General features: G+C 41.1%; 1 protein-coding gene across 2 annotated transcripts in view; it reads right to left on the reverse strand.

Moving 5' to 3' along the window:
* tafa4b (TAFA chemokine like family member 4b) overlaps positions 1-19,161 on the reverse strand; it is a 38,203-nt gene that overhangs the window by 16,097 nt on the left and 2,945 nt on the right. Inside the window, exons 2-3 of one of the 2 annotated variants that reach the window (XM_042213543.1) lie at positions 9,574-9,736; positions 8,517-8,677 (exon numbers count right to left, since the gene is read on the reverse strand). In XM_042213543.1, coding sequence (XP_042069477.1) covers positions 8,517-8,677; positions 9,574-9,653 — 241 coding nt within the window. In that variant the 5' untranslated portion in view covers positions 9,654-9,736. The remainder of the gene's footprint in view (positions 1-8,516; positions 8,678-9,573; positions 9,737-19,161) is intronic. The other variant, XM_005945455.3, reaches the window with a different exon arrangement.

Here is a 19,161-nt window from a genome sequence, read left to right on the forward strand (position 1 = left end):
TTAGCACGAGAGAGGAAAGAGAGGAAGAGAGTCAAGCAGGAGGAGGGAAAGCAGTGTCACAGGCAGCAGAGAGAACAAAGAGCAGCTCGCCTTCCGCTGGCATAATGAGGTCAGGAGGTACACTGGCCTTCTCTCTTTATTGCCTATATCAGGACTGGGCAGAAGATGTTTACGTTTGAAAACTTTAAAGCTTTGAGGGTATGTTTGAGCAGTGGATGATAAACCCTTCCCAGCTTCATTTATGCACATTCTTTTTGTCTGTCCGTGGCACGTACCCTAATTAAAATCTCAACGAAGTATAAATGGATGCAAATAAGGCAAATTCAGGCTGATGTAAGGTATGAGAACAGCCCACATCCTTCTCTTAATGTGATTTCCATTATTTAAGGAAGACAGGAGACAGAAAGCCTCTGCTGGGTTTTCTTAGAGTATACATATGCAGCTTAATGAAGAAGAAGAAGAAAAAGAGACCAAGGTGCTCTTCAAGTAAATGCTTTAAGAGGCTTTCTTTCATAGACAGTTTAAAGGACACTCTAAACAACTTCAGAGTATTTTAGATGTTGCCACTGTCGCGTTCATCGAGGAGCAACACAACACACTGCATACCGAAACATATTTTTGCTTAGACTGCCTGTGGTTTGTTGATGTGAAACTCAGAAAATCTATGGTGACATTATGTGGCTAAAATGTAACAATAAAAAAATAAAATACAGTTTTTATATAATGGTGAAGGGATTTGCTTCAGTAGGAGCAAAAACTGAAAAACTGTCCAGTGTTTAGGTGTAAAATAGCCTTTAAATATAATAAACTAATTTCTGGAAAATATTATATAAGATGAGCTGATTCACTGATAAGTTTGTAAGCATGTATGGTAGCCGGCAGTTAGATCTGGCTGTGGTTCTACCATTCAGCATAAAAATGCTTCAGTCAGTAAAAGGTTTGGGAGCCATACAGCAGGCAAGTAGTACAATCCACTAATCAGAAAGCAGTTCAATCCCTGGCTCCTGCAGTCTGTATGTGAAGTGCTCTAGGTCACGACACTGAACTTTAGCACCTCTAATGAATCAATAAGTGGGGGTCGTAGGAAAAGGTTCTATCAAAAAAATCTTTTTTAAAAGGATGCGTCCTTTTGGTGCTCTGAGTGGTCAATAGGACTAGAAAAGTGCTATATAAATCCATCACAACTGTGCTGGAGGAATCAACTCAACATCGCCCACTCTTGTTGCCCAGAAACAAGAAAGTAAAGCTTTTATTTGGTATCATTGCAAACACTCTCATTCTCACTCTCTCATAGTGTAATGTTAATCATACAGTGTTCCTATATAGTCTTTGTGGGGAGTAATATAACTAAATGAGGACAGAGCATTTCACTTGGAGTGTTTATGTGCATGTGTGTGCACAGTAAGTGTGATAGTGTGGTTTAACGTGTTGATTTGGATTCAGTTTGGTGGGATTTGGGTAAAATAAAACATTTGCTTTTTATAGACGCGAATGCAATTTTCATGCACAATGGGTCTAATCCAACCAGCGGACTGCAGGAACATGTCAAAAGAAGCCCAGTTCAACCAGAAAACAACAGGCTTGCAACCCTAGTGACAGTGAGTTTATGAGCATATGCACACACAGTCTCTGGGTCTGAAAGGTGAGGCAGGTGCTGGTGCTTTAATCAGAATCAGAATACTTTATCAATCCCACAAGATATTACGTGATCATAGTTGCTCCAAGACAGTAATAACAGTAACAAAGTAAACAAAATTAAATAACACAACATATTAGAAAGCTGCAAATAGTCCGTTTGGGCTACTTCACTGCTGGCAAATACTGACTGTGTATAAATGATGTCAACTGCCAAAATTCTAGACTTTGCATTTTGAAGGTACGATGTTAATATGGTTAACATGTTAGCTTCAAAATGCAGTGTTAATTTTGTTGACTAATAATTTTCTCCATAGTTTTCATCAATGACCTCTTTTCCTGACGAAAACAAGACGATACCAAAGCAAAAAACTAATAACTAAACTACTAGACAATATCCAATCAGAACTAATTAAGTTGTGTAAAAAGGCGGGACAAGTTTGGAAGTGAGTCAGTCAGAATTAATCTCCTTGTGCAATAAGATTAGATGCGCACACTTTGATCTCCACAGTGGGAGTTCCAATGCTCCCTGTTTCTCATAAAAACGTGACAAAATGTCAGCGATTGGGACGAAAGAAGAGTAGACACACGGACAGATTTAACATTTGATGTCAAGGAAAATATGTATAGCATACTTCAGATTTACTCCACTGTATTGCATGATATTTAGGATTTGCCTCAATAATGACTAAAACTATAGTTGAAACTTTGCTGTCAAAATCAACACTGATTTTGTGTTAACCATATTTAGATCAGAGGGTGAAGTGAGAAGTTATCAAACTGCACAGATTCATGTATCTGCTAATTAGCATTTTAGTTATCTTTAGTTATCTTAATTAGCGTTAAGTAACAAACGAATAAAATACTAGAATTTGACGCACCAAGACTGAAGCACAAGTTTTTTGGATGGTTTGGCAGATACTTCCATTAAAAATGCCCCAGATGGTACGAAACATGATGAAGAGGATCAGAATAGTAAGTGGGATTAGTGAAGCCTAAACAGGCTTGTGTTGTCAGTCAAAATCTGCATTTGAGTCATCTGAGCACAGTGAATATGCTCAAAACCAGTGTTTAGTTTTCTGCTTCTGAACGCTATCAATTTGAGCCCTTTAACATGGTACTCTATGGGGATTGACATGCTCTCGGAGCAGACCTCAAGTGGCCAGTTTAGGAACTGCATTTTTTAGTACTTCTGCACTAGTTTTGTTTTCGCTACGGTGGCTCTGAGAGGCCAAACGGACTGCAACTTAAGAAAACACCAGCAATAAGAAAAAAGCTGCAAAAGTGCTCAAAACACAACGGAAATAGGAAAAACGAAAACGGAAATAGGAAAAAACTGATTTCCAAAAGCACAAGGGAAGTGTTTCTGCGGAGACTATAACCCGACGGACCAGTTGCAGGAACCAAAATATGCTAAGATAAGATAAGATAAGATAAGATAAGATAAGATAAGATAAGATAAGATAAGATAGAACTTTATTAATCCCTCGGGTGGGTTCCTCTGGGAAATTCGATTTCCAAAAAGCACAGCACCGACAGAAGTTACAGTTACAGAATATTATATATATATACACACACACACACACACACATATATAAATACAGAGACAAATATAAATAAAATATACGAAGGGGATAAATAGAATAAATAGGAATAAAAAATAAAAATACAAGTGAATTGCACATTTCAAGTATTGAGGTCTATTGCACTGTTGACTATTTACAAAAAGTATTGCACAAGGTATTGTACAGTGAGGTGAAGAGGCACTACAGCTTAGTTGTTCCCCCCTCCTTTGTCCTCCTGTTTCCCCTCCCTCTCCCCTCCAGAGAGGAGTTAAACAGTTTGATGGCGTGTGGGACAAAGGAGTTTTTAAGTCTGTTAGTTCTTGTCTTGGGGAGAAGCAACCTGTCACTGAACAGACTCTTCTGGTTGTTAATGGCCGTGTGCAGAGGATGCCCAGCATTGTTCATAATGTCCAGCAGTTTTTTTAGTGTCCTTTTCTCTGCCACTGTCACCAGAGTGTCCAGCTTCATGCCGACCACAGAGCCAGCCTTCCTGATCAGTTTCTCTAGCCTGCATGAGAATTGCGCTGGGAGACACTTAAAAGAAGTGGAGGATCTATCGGTTTTGTCAGGAAAGAAAGGATGAGAGGGAAGTGTGTTAGCCTAACTATTAGCCTGAAAATCCGCCATCAGTATTACATGAATCATGAGATTAAAACACACTTACCTGGCATATTTTGGTTCCTGCAACTGGTCCGTCGGGTTATTGTCTCCCCAGAAACACTTCCCTTGTGCTTTTGGAAATCTGTTTTTCCTAATTCTGTTTTCGTTTTTCCTATTTCTGTTCTTGTTTTTCCTATTTCCGTTGTGTATTGTGGTTTTTTTGCAGTGTTTTTCTTATTGCTGGTGTTTTCTTAAATTGCAGTCCGTTTGGCCTCACAGGGCCACTGTAGTTTTCTCACTCTGGAGAATGCAGCACAATACCATGAAAAAAATGACCCTAATGTGATATATGATACAGTTCCCATATACATTTATGTTGTCTGCTTATGATACTATTAAAAGTGAAATAGTTTTTAAAGAATTGCATATTTTAGGGCATAAGTGGCAATTTGGCTTCCCATTAGGGGCGAGACCTAATGCCATATTTAAATTTTATTTAAAATGTAGCTCACATTTGGTCATTTCATGTACCGTTTCATCCACACAATGCTTCCAACGTGTCACCAAAATCTTATTACAATATTTAATCTGGTTAGTATGGAAGTCCGTTTCCGCCACTAGAAAAAAAAAAAAAGATCCATAACTCAAAATTCCAAGTTATTTTCTCGAAATTTTGACATATTACCTCAAAATTTCGATTTATTAACTCAAAATTTTGAGAAAAGTAACTCGAAATTTCGAGTTAGCGCTGCCAATCAGTAATCTACGTGAATGACGTCATTTCCTTGTTACCCGGAAGCTGAAGCCCTCAGCTACAAATGCTACAGCTAAGCTACCGGTATTACATCCAGTCGTGAATGCACAGATTGCTGAGTGTTTTCAGCCTGGCTACACAAATGATGAAATCCCTGTGTTATTAGCTGAATCACATGGTGTTACTATCAGCAAACGTACTCGTGAAAGCGCCAATTTGTTGGGATCCGTTTTTGAGTGCGCGTTCCTCTGCGCCATATGCTTCCGGGTAACAAGAAAGCGACCTCATTCACGTATATTTTTGATTGGCAGAGCTAACTCGAAATTTCGAGAAAATAACTCGAAATTTAGAGTTATGGATACTAGCTTTTTTGTTTTTATTTAGTGGCGGAAACGGGCTTCCATAGGTTAGAGTTCAACAAAAAGTCTCCCGTAAAGCCTGTTTTCACAAGGCTGAATCTGATAGCCACTCGTAGTGCGAGCTATTCAGTGAAACCAAATATAGTGCATCCTGATGTAAAAAGTAAAGTAAAATTATGAAACTTTAATTGTTTGATTCTTCTTTCATATATAAAAACCTAGTCTGTTTCACAGGACTCAAAGCGACAGTACAACAGTTGTGTAGGAAATCATGTAGTTCAGTTGCACCCTACAGTCGAGCCTGCTGCTGTGAAACTAACTGCACAAAAAAAAAGTTATCATGCTTTTAGAGCTTCATCACTTCATTTCTGTTCCCTTTGTTCCTCACCTATTGTTCCATATCACCGGTGGCATGTGGATATGTGCACAAATGTGTTTCTCTGCCTTCATTATCATCAAATTCTTTTGGTGCTGTCCTGTGTTGCCCAACTTGTTAGCTTGCATTTGCATGCTTTGAGTTTTACCACTAAACGGAACATTTTCAGAGGATAATTTGAGAAGAAACAAAATAAAGTTGAACCAAAAAAAGGAGTCTGATCATCAGAACAGTATCAGTAAGAGTATTAACAACTGAAGCTCAACTGTGAGCCCTCAGAGTTGAGCCCTTGCGCTTCCCATTCAGCCTCTGCTTCTCACCCTTTATCTGCTTAAAATTCATGTGGTGAGCAGCCAGCTTCCAGCTATATACATACAATAACAGTGTATCTAATGTCATAGTGCTGCCTTTAAATCATTCTGTTATGGCCATCTTGGTTAAATAGAGCCTGAGATGAAAAGACTTGGCAAGGCTAAACGCTTCTATTCCTGCAAAAGGGAGAGAGCCGGGCGGCCGACAAACGGAGCTCCCTTGAACTGATGGGTTAGCGAGGCGATTGATGTATTCTGACAGACATCAGCAAGCAGCAGCACTGTACAATTTATCAAAAAAAAACTGTGTCTATCCCTTGTCAATACCTGACAAGCATGCACATTGCTATAAAAGGCCAGGTATCTAGCAAATCTGTCAGAGGCAGCAATGCCAGTTTAGCAAAGACATACTGACTATCTCTGGTAGAGCGCACAGGTCAAGTTTTAAGTTTCAACAGAGCAAGCTCACAAGACCAGGTCTCATAACTTCTCCTTTACAAAATATACTCAAAAATTATTTTTTTTTAAATTTCCATATCTTCCTATTTTCTGCTTTTTGAGCCCACTCTTTAACCTTCTTTGCCCCATCTCCTTTCTACTCCAGGCCTGCACCACCCATCAATCCTGACAGGATCAATGTCTCACAAGTCCACACCAGGCCCAACACAGATTTATGTTAAATATCACAACAGGTGCTTCTGTGGAACAAAAGTATCCCCAATAAATCCTACTCCCTTGACCTTGCCTGGTATGTTTTTTGAGGAGTCATCTTAGAAACAGCCTAAAGGGGAGGCAAAAACAGGAAGTATTCTCAAAGAGATGGACATGCAGATGTGGCGTAATGTTTGTTTAAGTCTAACAGAGACAGTTTAAAGCTAAAAGGAGGCTCCTGGCATGAACAGGGTGGGCAAAGAAGAGCCATCAACATGCTATAAATTGATTTATGATGGGTTGCCAGATTAGTAACTGTTCCACGAGAACAAAATGTGTGGTTTGCCAACCACCCTCTAATCTCTGTAAACAGATATCTGCATATCAGGCAATAGCTGATGGGTTCCCAGATTAAGTGTGCTATAACAAGCTGTGATAAGAGTGTATGGAAATATATCAGTTCTGCAAGGCAGTGATTGAATTTAATCTCAAATAATCTAATTTCAAGCATTCAACCGAGAAAAGAAAAGAGAATTTCAGATATTTTTGCGAAGCACTGCTGTATGAGCGCAGACAATGACTTTACCATTGAGAAAGGATGATGTTTCAACAGTACATGACACTGGTATGTCTTGGATCACATTTACTGCTCCTGTAATGCAGCTTATGAATTTCTCTATTTGCCTTTTTTTTAAAAAAAGAAAAAGAAAAAATGGTGTGTGTCCAAAGGAATAGCATTTAAAAAATGGAGCTGTGTTCAAGTATGTGTTGCTACACAGCTTTGTTCTGCTCATGAGGGGGCAAACTGAGAAATGAGCTGTGAAGGCAAGACTTATGCTAGATGATCTTTCTCATGTGCTGAGTGTGTCTTGCAGGTGTGCAAAGAAGACGGCTACTAACCGCGCCAAATGAATCATCTGCACGTTGTGCTGTTAACCTGAGCTACAGAGATTATGTTCTTCCTTTCCTCTAAAAACTCTTAGTCGTGTTATGTCTGCTTGATTGAAAAAATGCCGATTGCCCGAGAGCCAACACTGGCTATTTTTTGACCTATAGAGCCACCATGTGGAAGCAAATGGTACAACCGCAAGGAACAAGCAAATGTCTGAATGATCAGGAAAACAAAACAGCAGTAAAACTGCCTCTGGAAAATCTTTACAGCCCTCATAACACACAGCCAATTATTCCTCAGCCTCGGCATTATGAGTGTCATGTTGTATTCATCACTGAAAAGTCCTAAACTTCCAGCAATTAGAGGAAACCCTCAAATAAAAAGCAGTTTCAGAGGAAGACATCTTGTTTTACCGCGAGAAAGAAACTAAGAAGAGGGCAGGCACCGATGCTGACCTTCACAACACACAAGGCCTGCAATTAGTAGTGTCCCTGCCATAAGCAGGCAGCCTCCTCTCTGTCTAAAGGAAACTAATGCCATCAGCCAGTGAACAGACTGGATGCTGGTAGCATTTTCTGTGGCATATAAAGGTCACCTTGCAAAACGCGAGCAGCAATAGTGAAGAAACTGAGATAATTAAAGAAATTGTCATAATTAAGAGCGAGGAAGAGGTGACAGGGGAGGTTGCCGCCAACAAGTTGTAGCACAAGATGCTGTGACTCAGCACAACTGTCCCCGTTGTCAGCCTCAATGAAATTTTAATAAGACTCTGTTGGTCATTTTTATTTTTTTTTGCTTAGGGTGGCTTGTCTCCATGACTTATGGAAATTAAAGCTAGAGTAGAGATGTAGCTCGCAGGCCTGAATTAAGTCAGCGCTTGCCATGGTCTCTATCTTCTTCTTCTAGTTAAGCGGGGGCTGCAGAGTTGTGCATATTAATGTGAGCATTGACAATTATAAGCCTGAGGATTAGAAGTCATGAGCCGACGGGTCTCTTCAGCGTGAGGCATACACCCTGTTTTATGGCACTGCGAACACTAAACCACTAACAGGCCTCTTGAGAACCACAGCGTTGGCCCCGAATTGCTGCATGTCTGCACTCTGAATAGATCAGATCTCACCCACACTGATCTATTTGTGTTGACAGCCCCTGACAGCTTAAGTGCCATTTGTATCTGTACAGGCTGGATCACTCAAATAGAGACGTATTTGCATCCAAGACTAAAACGAGGTCTTGTCTAGATTACATTCTGTCATGCTGGGAAACGGAGCAAATTGTGCCCGCTCGTCCCCCTCCTCCAGGACGTGGATGGCTCAGTCAGCGACAGGCTCAGGGAACATGTGTTACACCTCTGAAGTGACAGTGTAATTAACCTCTCTTGGTGTTGGAAGGGGAGCTTGGATCGAGACCTGGTGTACCTGTCGGTCCCCGATGGTTACGGTTGCCAGCAGACACTGGGTCAACGTAGAGCATCACCAAGGCAACAAGGAAGGCCACCTGCCAAGGCCAAGCTGACCTCCCCCTCAGTTTCATCCTGAGAGAGAGAGAGAGAGGGAATGGAGCAAAAAGAGGCACAAATGGAAGAGAAGAGGAGGAAAAGGTCATCGTGAGGGGTCACAACCTGTACCCAAAACAAGAAGAGAAAAAAAAAAACAGGAGGCAACAGCAGAGCACACAAAAAATATTGTTTTTTCCAAGAAGCAGAAACAATGTGAGAGGTAACTGTCAAAGGTCAAAGGAAGCAATGAGAAGCTTGAGAACAGACTAGGCCTGCAAAAAATGTCCTTCCTACATACTATAGGAAGACTTAGATATAGGAACTGCAGGACCTGTGTGCTAAAAGCATCCTGTTAGTATAAAGTTTTCAAATTTTCTTCTTGGAGCTGCAAATTACAAAAGGGCTGACTTTACAAGAGTTAGAGCAGAGAAACATGTGTAACCCAGAAACAGTAATACATGGTAAGAGGCTGAAACTAATCACTATGTTAATGATTGGACTTTTTTTCTGCTGTTGCTTCTTGATTAGCTGGTTAATACTGTTAAACATGTCCAAAAAGGCCAAAGGTGAATTGTTTCAATTTCTTGTTTGTTTGTTTGCTTTTTTGTGGTAAACAACCCAAATCTAAAGCTTTTAACTTAGGCAGGTTTTCACATCTGAGCTGCTACACTGAGTGAACTTTGGATTTGCTGGAAAAAATAAAGTTATTCATTTATCTAATCTACTGATTAATTATTTATCAGTTAATTTAAGGAAAAAAAATGAAAGCATCTCACCATGTTACCTTGAATTGTAGGAACTTGTCAAGTCATATAATTACTCTGTTTTATTGTTAAAACAATGACTTAGTTAACAAAAACCACAGAACAGTAATTAGTTGCAGCACCAGATGTGTTTCACTTGCCAGTAGGTGATGCGGGACACCATCTCACCTGTTGGTCATCTGTCTCCTTTGGTCTCGCTTCCACTGTGTGGCTTCTTTATGAACAGCGGCTACAGGCCATGGCTGCATTCACGCGCACCACCTCAAATCACCTCCTCCTTTTCTTCTTCCTCCTGCTTCCACCTTTTCCTCACCTCAAACAGAAGAAGGCTCTGGAGAAAGGAGGTACAAAGACATGCTCAGTCAGAGAGGCCAGGCTGCCCTGGAGTTCCTCAGTGGCCTCGGATGGCCTTGCATGAAGGTCTACACACACAAACAAGCATACACCCGCACGCACAGGGGGCGGAGATGTGAAGGCCCAGATTCTGTCAGATCCATTGTTTACAATAGGTTCACCTACCCCCAGGCTGAATGTGATCCCCACTCTAGACATCACACGTCTCTCCCCTTCTCCCTCACAAACCCTCACACTCTGTCATGTGCGTAAATACACTAATCAAAAAACTCAAAACGTGCGTGTGTAACACACTAAAAATTAAACTGGGTAGAAAATAGGTCTGTTTAACAGAAACATGCCAAAAAAAAGCAGTCTAAAACATTTTCTTGCAACAAATCAGATGATCAAACAAGCCATGAACACAGCCTTTTTCTCTCTCCCTCTCTCTACACACACACACACACAGAGCACATTTACACAGTGTTTGCTAAGTAAATTCAAAGCCTATCTAAGGACAGCAAGAGAGACCCTTCTAATTACAGCTGAGTGACAGCTACTGATGCATGTTGCTGTGTGCACACTCTCATACCCACACACTGAGTAAATTACCATCCCGCCATAAGAGTGTGTCAACACACCTCTCTTTACAAAGGGACAAACTCTGCAATCTAAATGAAAGACAACAGATTCACATTAATAACAAAATGTTCTCTCCCTCCTCGAACCTTCATTATTCATCATAACTCATTGATATGCAGCTCAGTCCGCTAACATGCTGAGAAACTTCCCGAGTAGATAGGACTCCCTCCACACCTGCAGCCATCTATGTAGTACCACTGCCCCCTAGTGGGAAAGAAGCAAACAGCAAAGGGCATGAATCTCATGAAAACAGGAGGTTGCTTTGGCAAGAGTGAGAAAGTAGCTGGGCAGTGAAAGCGAGCAAAAGATCATGTGAATGAGTTATTATTATTGAATTATCATTGAAAGCAGCAGCAGCAGCATGGGTTAGAGAGAAGAGGGCAGATACACACAAACAGATATTGTTTGTGTGTTTTCAATTTATATTTGTATCACAGTATCTATATTCCTGTCTATGTATATGTATGTGTGTGTCTTTGGGTTGTTGTTTTTTTCTAGTACAGTATCCAAGTTGTGTGCGCTGTGTGGAGGGATCAGGCACACTGCATGATTGTACGATTGCATGCAAGCCTATTTCACATTCCTTTTTAAAGGCTGGGTTATGGCATGCATTTTTATCAGCTTTGTTCTCTGAAACACTCATTAAGAGAGCACAGTTGTGCATGTGTATATGTATGAATGTGTGTTTATGTGTGTGTGTGTGTGTGTGTGTGTGTGTGTGTGTGTGTGTGTGTGTGTGTGTGTGTGTGTGTGTGTGTGGTCTCCAGATGCAGCCCACTGGGACTCAGTGAAATATGCCATCAGTAACAGCAATACTGTCACCTTTATTGTGTCTCACACAGATCACAGATTGAAGCCTTTTAACTGTGTAATAAATGTACCTTATATATACTGTATATCTAGATCTATTTGTATCTATTTGGGAATAAGTGTGTGAATCAGCAAACATACACACTGCAGTAAAAGGCAAAAGTCTCCGGTGACATTATGTTAAAGCAAGATGACGTGTGCGTGGGGCTCAGCTGGTCATCATCAGCTTGTTGTGTTTGGCAGGAAGGACATGCACACTTTAGCAAACAGTGCAACGACATCCTCAAGTTTATCTAAGAACATCAAGCCTCACTCTTTCTAAAATAATCGCTGCTTCTGTATCATCACTTCCACATCCTCCCTCACCAGGCGCCTGCAAGGTCTTGAGGCCTGGGTTGTGTCACTCCTTGCAGAAAACACACACAGGACTGACACGCCGGCTTATTGTCATGCAATGAGACGATCCTACCTCTGCCACAAATACATCCTGTGTGCCCTGCATCCGAACAGCATCATCTGCCCGTGCTCTACACGCACGCGTGCACAATCACGAACATGCACCCGTGAACTTGCAAAATTATACTTGCATGTATTATACCGCATACAGTCTCTGACCTCATCAGGAAAGATGTTTGCTGTGCATCAGAAATAAAAGGCTAAGACACTTCCCGCAGGAAGGGTTTACCGTGACACCGTGCTGTTTGTCACTCACAGATTATATCATTTGTCAGGGCAGCACAGGAAGTCGCGGCTCGGCAGAACTGCAAAAAACAGGCGCCATACCATTATTTGATAGCTTCAGTGTCTCTTGCTTTGTATGTACCAGTGTTCATAGGCAGGCTTTGTGAAATTTTCTGTAATATTAAATAATGTATTTTAAAAATGAATGAGAAACAAGAAGGAGATTTGTATCTGTTGAAGTCTGCTTCAGATTATTGACGGGATAGTTTAGCCATCCGACTGACTGACAGGCTGATGTTTGCCTCGCCAGCCACCAAAAAGATGATGGCGATCCATTAAACATGGTGGTTTGGACGAAGGAATTCTCAGCAACTAACAACAGCTGAGCGTTCTTGCTGCTGAGCACATTTCACTAACACATAAAGTAACACAATCAAAATAAGCAGGATGAAATTAACATAAAAATTAAATGAGCATAGACTCATATTATGAACTGCACATTAAATTTTTTATGATCCCAAGGCCTTTCCTCTGACACTACCCCAAGACTGAAGATGCTGCTCGTCTGCCCAACACTACACAGCGAGAGGCAATGATAGTTGTTTAGGTTTGACTGTTTGTGTTATGTTGGCTGTATTGGGCCAATTGCGGCTTTATTTTAAATGCTAGATATTTACTGCTGTCAGATCATAAACATTTTGTCCCTGTGCAATCAATATTACAAATAAATATGCATTTTTTAACTGTGTAAGATCTGAATGGGTCTTATGGGTTTAAAATATATTTATAAAATATACATTTATATTACATGTGCATGTTTATTTGATTAGCTACATGAATAACTTGCACATACATCACTGCAAGCCAAATAATGTATGGACAAATCCTCGTGATCAGTTACATAAAAACTGTATATTATTTGTCTTGTTTTTGTTTCTTTGTGATTCTTTTCAGAAATAATCCTTGCAAATTACATATTTAGCAGGAGCTTTGTGTACTGTTTCTTCAGCAAATAGATAATACAAGGACCTTGAACAGAATCTAACAAAAAAATTATTTTTTCTTTTTTTTTTTGTGGAATATGTTCAATTTCATGAGACTCTTTTTACTTAGGCAAGATTGGTTTTCAGTATTGGATTTTAGTGGTTTATTTGGAATTTAAAACTATTTAAATAGAATACAAAATTCAAAGAAAACAGAAAAGTAGAGCTACCGGATACATGAACGTGGTCTCTGGGTGAACTCCAATAAATGTGAACACACAAAAAAACAACACAATAAGATTGTAGACCACACAAGCATCACACCAGCATCTCAGTATGCTGATTTTCTCTGCCCAGACAAAGACCAAGCAGACAAAAAGCATATCAGTGTAAAACAAAGTGCATCTCCCTAAGGCGGAAAGATATTGAAAATGAAACGGGCAAAAGCACAAAGCCCAGTGGAATCTTACGTGAAGCGTTTCAGATTTCTGCCGATATGCACAGTATTATCATTCAGTTAGGATGTGTAATGTTCTGCTTCTATATATTTGTCTGCTTTCAGCTCTAAAACCAATACGGCATGGTGCTCCTTGCCATTTCCTCTGGGTCGCTGGGCAGATAGAGCTGGTGTGTGCCCACACACAAATGCACTTTATTACACACAGTGAGGCACAATGTACAAACTTAAATTAACACTGCGGTATGCATTCATATGGCACAGCCTTTTGCATTTGTCTGTCCTCCTTTGCCCAGCTCACTTTCTTCCTGCTTCTTGTTTGTTCCTCCTCACCCTTGCTCGCCAAAGGATTCTTGCCTCCGTGCATGTGTGTCTATGTGTGTGTGTATGTGTGTGTGTATGTGTGTGTGTGTGTGCGTTCGTGCCTTTTCGTTTCTCTCCTCAGTGTGCAGATCAGCATCTCTGCTTCTTTCAATACCTCCCAACTGCAAATTCTAATGACACCCCGACAATCTCTCTGCTTCAACTCATAATGAAGAAGACATCTTAAAATGTCAGACATTACGCATGTGAGTCAGACACATGAAGGGCACGCATAAAATCCAGGCCACCCTTCAGAAAATCTTCAGAACTGAGGCATGTTTTGTTTTCACATTAACAACAGCGTCTACAGAATTTTTAGTTGATGCCTAAAATCCTAAATTACTTTGTTTTAGTTTGTTTTGTACTGTTAACATATTATGAACAGGCGTTTCAGTATAGTCTTTGGTAGAATCAGTATGACAGTGTACATAACTGCATAATAAAATCTGCACTAGGTCTCTGTGTGAGGTACACAGCAGCTGAGGATTAATACTACGTCATAGCACATGATTCTTATAAATATTTTATGGTGGGGGGGTCAGAAGGCACCTGAAAGATACAGAGCAACACTGAATCTGTTTACTGTCATCCACCCGCAACATCACACCTCCTCCACTGTATTTCTTCCTCCAATAAATCAGCAAGCAATTAAATGGAAGACCCCACATTTGCTGAAATGGCCAGGTGAGGAGACGGAGAGAGAGGAGAGACAGAGTTGTAAGCAACAGTCTGAGTTTGGGACCATTGCCTGGCACTGGTATCGACTGCAGAGTTCAGAGAATGGCCTTGGCACTGAGGTACCATTATGACTCAATTGATCGGCCTGCACTTAAGTCTAAATCCCACCTTGTTGCACAAGCTATCGTCTCACAATCCGGCGGCCAAGAAATATACGTGTATTTAGAGCGGTATGTGCAGCAAGCTAGAGAGTGAATCTATTTTTGTGTCTCTATTCTTTGGTGTGTTTTCCAAGGTTGTTCTTTGGCTCCACTCTCATTCTCTCTCTGCCAACTTCTACATCCCCTTCTTTCCAGCACTTATCTTACTTCCTCTCCCTCACTGTTTTCCACTCCTTCACTTCCATAGATAAAAGCCAGAAATGATCAGACTCCCACTATACGTTTCATGTGCTGCAGCAGGCGACCAGCCACTCCTGGGAGTCTGGATGCCGCTCATAAGCTGGTGTACACATGTCACCCATTCACAAACATGCCGTTTTACTGATACACCCATCTATGCAGATCACACCTGTTGTACAGTTAGATTAACTCAGCAGACGCACTTCTAAGGTTGCTAAATGTACCTGTCATGTTCCCACATTGCTAACAAGTGTCATTAAAGTGTTTTAGCATCCTCTTCCACTGAATTGGGCGGCGGGGAGAGGGAGTACGCTGTTAGTTGTTTTACAAAAGGGGATGAAGCGTAGGCACTAACAGGCTAATAAACATTAGCTCACTAATACAACAAGTCTGTGGCCAAGGCCCACTCCCTGGTTTCCTCAGTTTGTCATTTAAAACCTAGACGGCCAGCTTGAGCCAACATAGATCAGAGAAATCCTCCTCAGAGCTGCTGACAGACAGAGGCACGGTCCAGCAGTAAATCTGCCGCACCCTAATAAAGCAATAAAAGGCCATTAAAAGTCAGTGTCCCTCAGCGGTGGAAGATGGATGGAAAGGAGGAAAGAATAGGAGACACTTTTTGATGATTGTACACACCCACACCCATTTTGGCAGCTTTTCTTCCCCCCTTTCCACTCGAGACAAACTAGGTATCTGCAGTATTGATGCTTCTCTCTTGTTGTTACTCCTCTTTTATTCTAGCCATAGCTTGCTTTTGTGATAAAGAAGAAGAAAAAAACAAGTAGAGACTGTGATTTAGGGGGGTGAAGCACAATCTTTATGTACTGCTCTGCTCACTCAGTAAGTTCTCCATTTCCGCAACTGATCTGCCTTCGTGCTAGAATGATTGCATAGCAGGTTTTCACATTTTACTCATCGTGTCGTGTACAGAAACAAATAGAAAGTAGCTTTTCACGGTCGCGGTTTTTTCAGTGCCAAATTAGTAATCGTGCACTCAGTGTGTCTGCATGGTTTTAGCATGATGTGGAAAGCAACTTTTTAGTCTTGTGTACATATTTCCTTGTCTGTTTTCTCTTCTCTTTCTTTACGCTTTCATTGTAAGTATATGTTATATACTTCTTGTTTTCCCCAAGACATAGAAGAAGCCTTATATGAAGAAGAAAACTGGTTAACCACAGTGAGGCAGGAAGGACACAGCATGACCTAGTGTAGTAATAAAGTGACAGAACCCTTCACCTTTCTGTGCAAAGAATAAGAAAATGAAAAAGTCAAGAGCAGAGTGTGCATGCTGCAGTGTATTGCTAACTCTGACTGGACCCTTCTTCTGTGGCTGCTGGTATTGAACGGCGGCCTGGAGCCAAACAAAAGGAGACCCGGCCCTGACAGAGAGTCCCCTGAGAGCAGCAGCCATTCATTTTGTTTTGTGCCCAAATTATGATTAATGGAAAATAAACAGCCTTGATGTGGAGCTGGCTTTGATTTTCTTTGAGCTTTTGGCCTCTAGTTGTGCGTACTGCTTTGACCCAGAAAAAAGCACTGGACAAACACTCTCTGAACACTCTCTGGGCTGCGAGATTCGTTCACACAATTGTTTTAATTAAATGCCCACACAAACACACACACAGGTAAAGGAGCACATTCCCTCCCCTTCTTCTCCCTCACACTCGTGCAAACGCACATGTTATTTCTCACTCTCTTGCTGTCTGAGCACATCCCCACTGAAACTCAGATATGCAGACAAGTGACATCTTGATTATTTCAGTCCCCACTCCTGTTAATGACCAGCTTGTGTGTAATTATATTAATTACCATACGTGCCATGGCTGTCAATTGGCCAGTCAAATTAAAAAAGAGAGGTTGGTGCGTGTAGGAAAGAGAAAGGGGTGAAAGCAGGGGGAAGGAAGCAGCTTACAGATAAAAGAGTTGTAGACAGTGGAAATAGCAGAGTGGAAGGAATGAAAGGAGGAAAAGAAGTCAGAGAAAAAACAGAGAGAGGCCGAGAGTATGAGAGAGGTGTGTGTGTGTGGGGGGGGGGATCAATTGTTCATTTTACAAAGTCACTGAGACGTGTCAGCAGTGTCAATAAGTGAATTAATTTGTCTGTGAGTCTTCGGGGCATGACACCATATCACTGTGCTCCCCTGAGGCAGGCGGGGCCTTTAACCTCCTCACACACTCTTACAAAGCAATTCTATGTGAGGATCATACACAGATATCAGGGACAGATCTACCAACAAAGGAAATTTTTAATGCAATTACACCAGTGCCTGTGATTCCATGTGGAAGCTCGCACCACACATAAAACCCTTTAGGAGGATTTTAGATTGCACAAATGTATTAGTGTCCTTGTGCGTGAGTTAGCTGTTGTCTCTGAGTCCACAAAATGCATTTGAGGAAACACATTTTTAAATGAACCCATGGTGCTATGTTTTTTAGAGGGCCCCCAGATCTGATGGAAAAATAATATATTGTTCAATACAGGGGAATATGGGCAACAGATAGCACGCTTGCACAATTCCACTTCATGCATGATTTACAGCAAATTACAGTTAAGTTGAATTGATTTGGGGTATTTACTCTCTCTCTCCCATTACTCCCTACACACAAACACACATTCCTCTGACCGTCTCATGACTATCATGCTCCTCCCTGTTGAATTCTTATACACTCATTCAGTTTCAGCATCCCATTCAGCTCCCGCATTAGGCTGTCTCTCTCACTTCCTCTCTTTCAACTCTGTGGGGGTTTTTTTGTTTGTTTTTTTATCCCTTCCTCTTCTTCACAACTTCTCCCTTTTAAAGCTCCAATCCCGCAGGGGTGAAACCCTCTTTCCCCCTCACGAGCTGTTGCGTTGTTTGAGGGCTGCTGTGATGACCGCCCCAGGCTCTGCCGTCGCCACACGGCTTCTTCGCAGCAGCTTTACAGTGGACCCGGGCAGCACAGCACAGTGGGAGCTTTTCATAATCCCACGAACACACTCACACTGTCGCTCACAGTTAACAGCACATCTGCCAGCTGCCAGAGGGGCCGCGAACAGGGACACACAGTCTCTCAAAGAGACACACACAGATGGACACAAAAAAAAAAATCCAAGCACACACACAAGTGGAAGCAGCATATTGCATCCAAGGTGATAGATAGAGCACTGTGGGTTGCAACTGTGCCTGTTCAATTACAATCATTACTATCACTTAGGGAGATTTGTCATGGTCAAAGTGAGTCGGAGCTACAGAGAATATCACCTTGAGGGCTGTAAGGTGGAGTTATTTTCAGTGTTTGCAAAGGGATGACGGCATTCTCAAAACTCTCTTCCAATTGGAAGTGACTCAAATTAAAACATAAATGAATTACTCCAAAATATACTAGCAAAACAGCTGTTTTAAAAAAATAACCCCTCAGTAGTACATGACAGATTCTTTAAAAGCTCCTGACACAAAGTGGACAATAATCCAATAACTCCTAGTCAAATTACTATTTTCAAGACAAGTGAGAAGTTTGAAATACACGGCTATGTCTTTCACCATTTCTCTTGAGCTGGACAGCAGGAGTTTTCATGTGGCGGTGTGAGCTGCCAGTCTATGCAAGACCTGCTAGACTTAGTCAGAGGGCTGGTGTTATGACACCACACAGAAAAGCCAAGGCCTTGTTGTCTTCAACTGATTGACTGTCTGACAAAGGACAGGATGAAAGGTAAAGAACAACTGTGGCCCTCCAACAAGAGATCTTTACTGCCGGGACCAGCTGGAGCCTACTATGAGAAAATGATTGCTGTGTGAAAGAAAACATTAAAACATGAGATGCTTTAAAATGCTTTCATAATCTGATAAAATGTTTGTTTGAGGTCATTTTTATTAGAAAGTACAGTGAAGCGTGTGATGCATGGCTCCTGGAGGTTTCTTTCTGTTAAAAGGGAGTTTTTCCTTCCCACTGTCACCAAGTGCTAATTCAAAGGGATTTGTTTGATTGCCCGGGTTTTCTCTGTATTGTTGTTGAGTCTTTACCTTACAATATGAAGTGCCTTGAGGTTGTGATTTGGTACTATACATACTGAATTGAATTGAATTGAATTGAATTGAATTGAATTGAATTGAATTGAATTGAATTGAATTGAATTGAATTGATGTATCGTTCATTAACCGATAGATACACTCTGGATAGCCACCTTTCACAGTTAATGATGTATCAAATGTTATCCCCCTGGCCTGTAAGCACCAGCTGAACTTTACTCTTTTTTCACCACAGGTCATGACTTCTGTCCACTTGTGGTTTTGTGGTTGAAACAAAAGTGAGATGCATACCACACTCTTACTTATTGATCTAATGTCGCTCCTTCCTCCATTAAAGTCATGGATCTCATATTTTTGAGAAGACACAATAGTCCTCTTAGAGCTTGCTTTCACTGAGCCTG

The sequence above is a fragment of the Haplochromis burtoni genome, unplaced genomic scaffold (assembly GCF_018398535.1).
Source record: "Haplochromis burtoni strain Fernald_Lab_line unplaced genomic scaffold, NCSU_Asbu1 Contig_451, whole genome shotgun sequence".
In the NCBI taxonomy this organism is placed as follows: Eukaryota; Metazoa; Chordata; class Actinopteri; order Cichliformes; family Cichlidae; genus Haplochromis; species Haplochromis burtoni.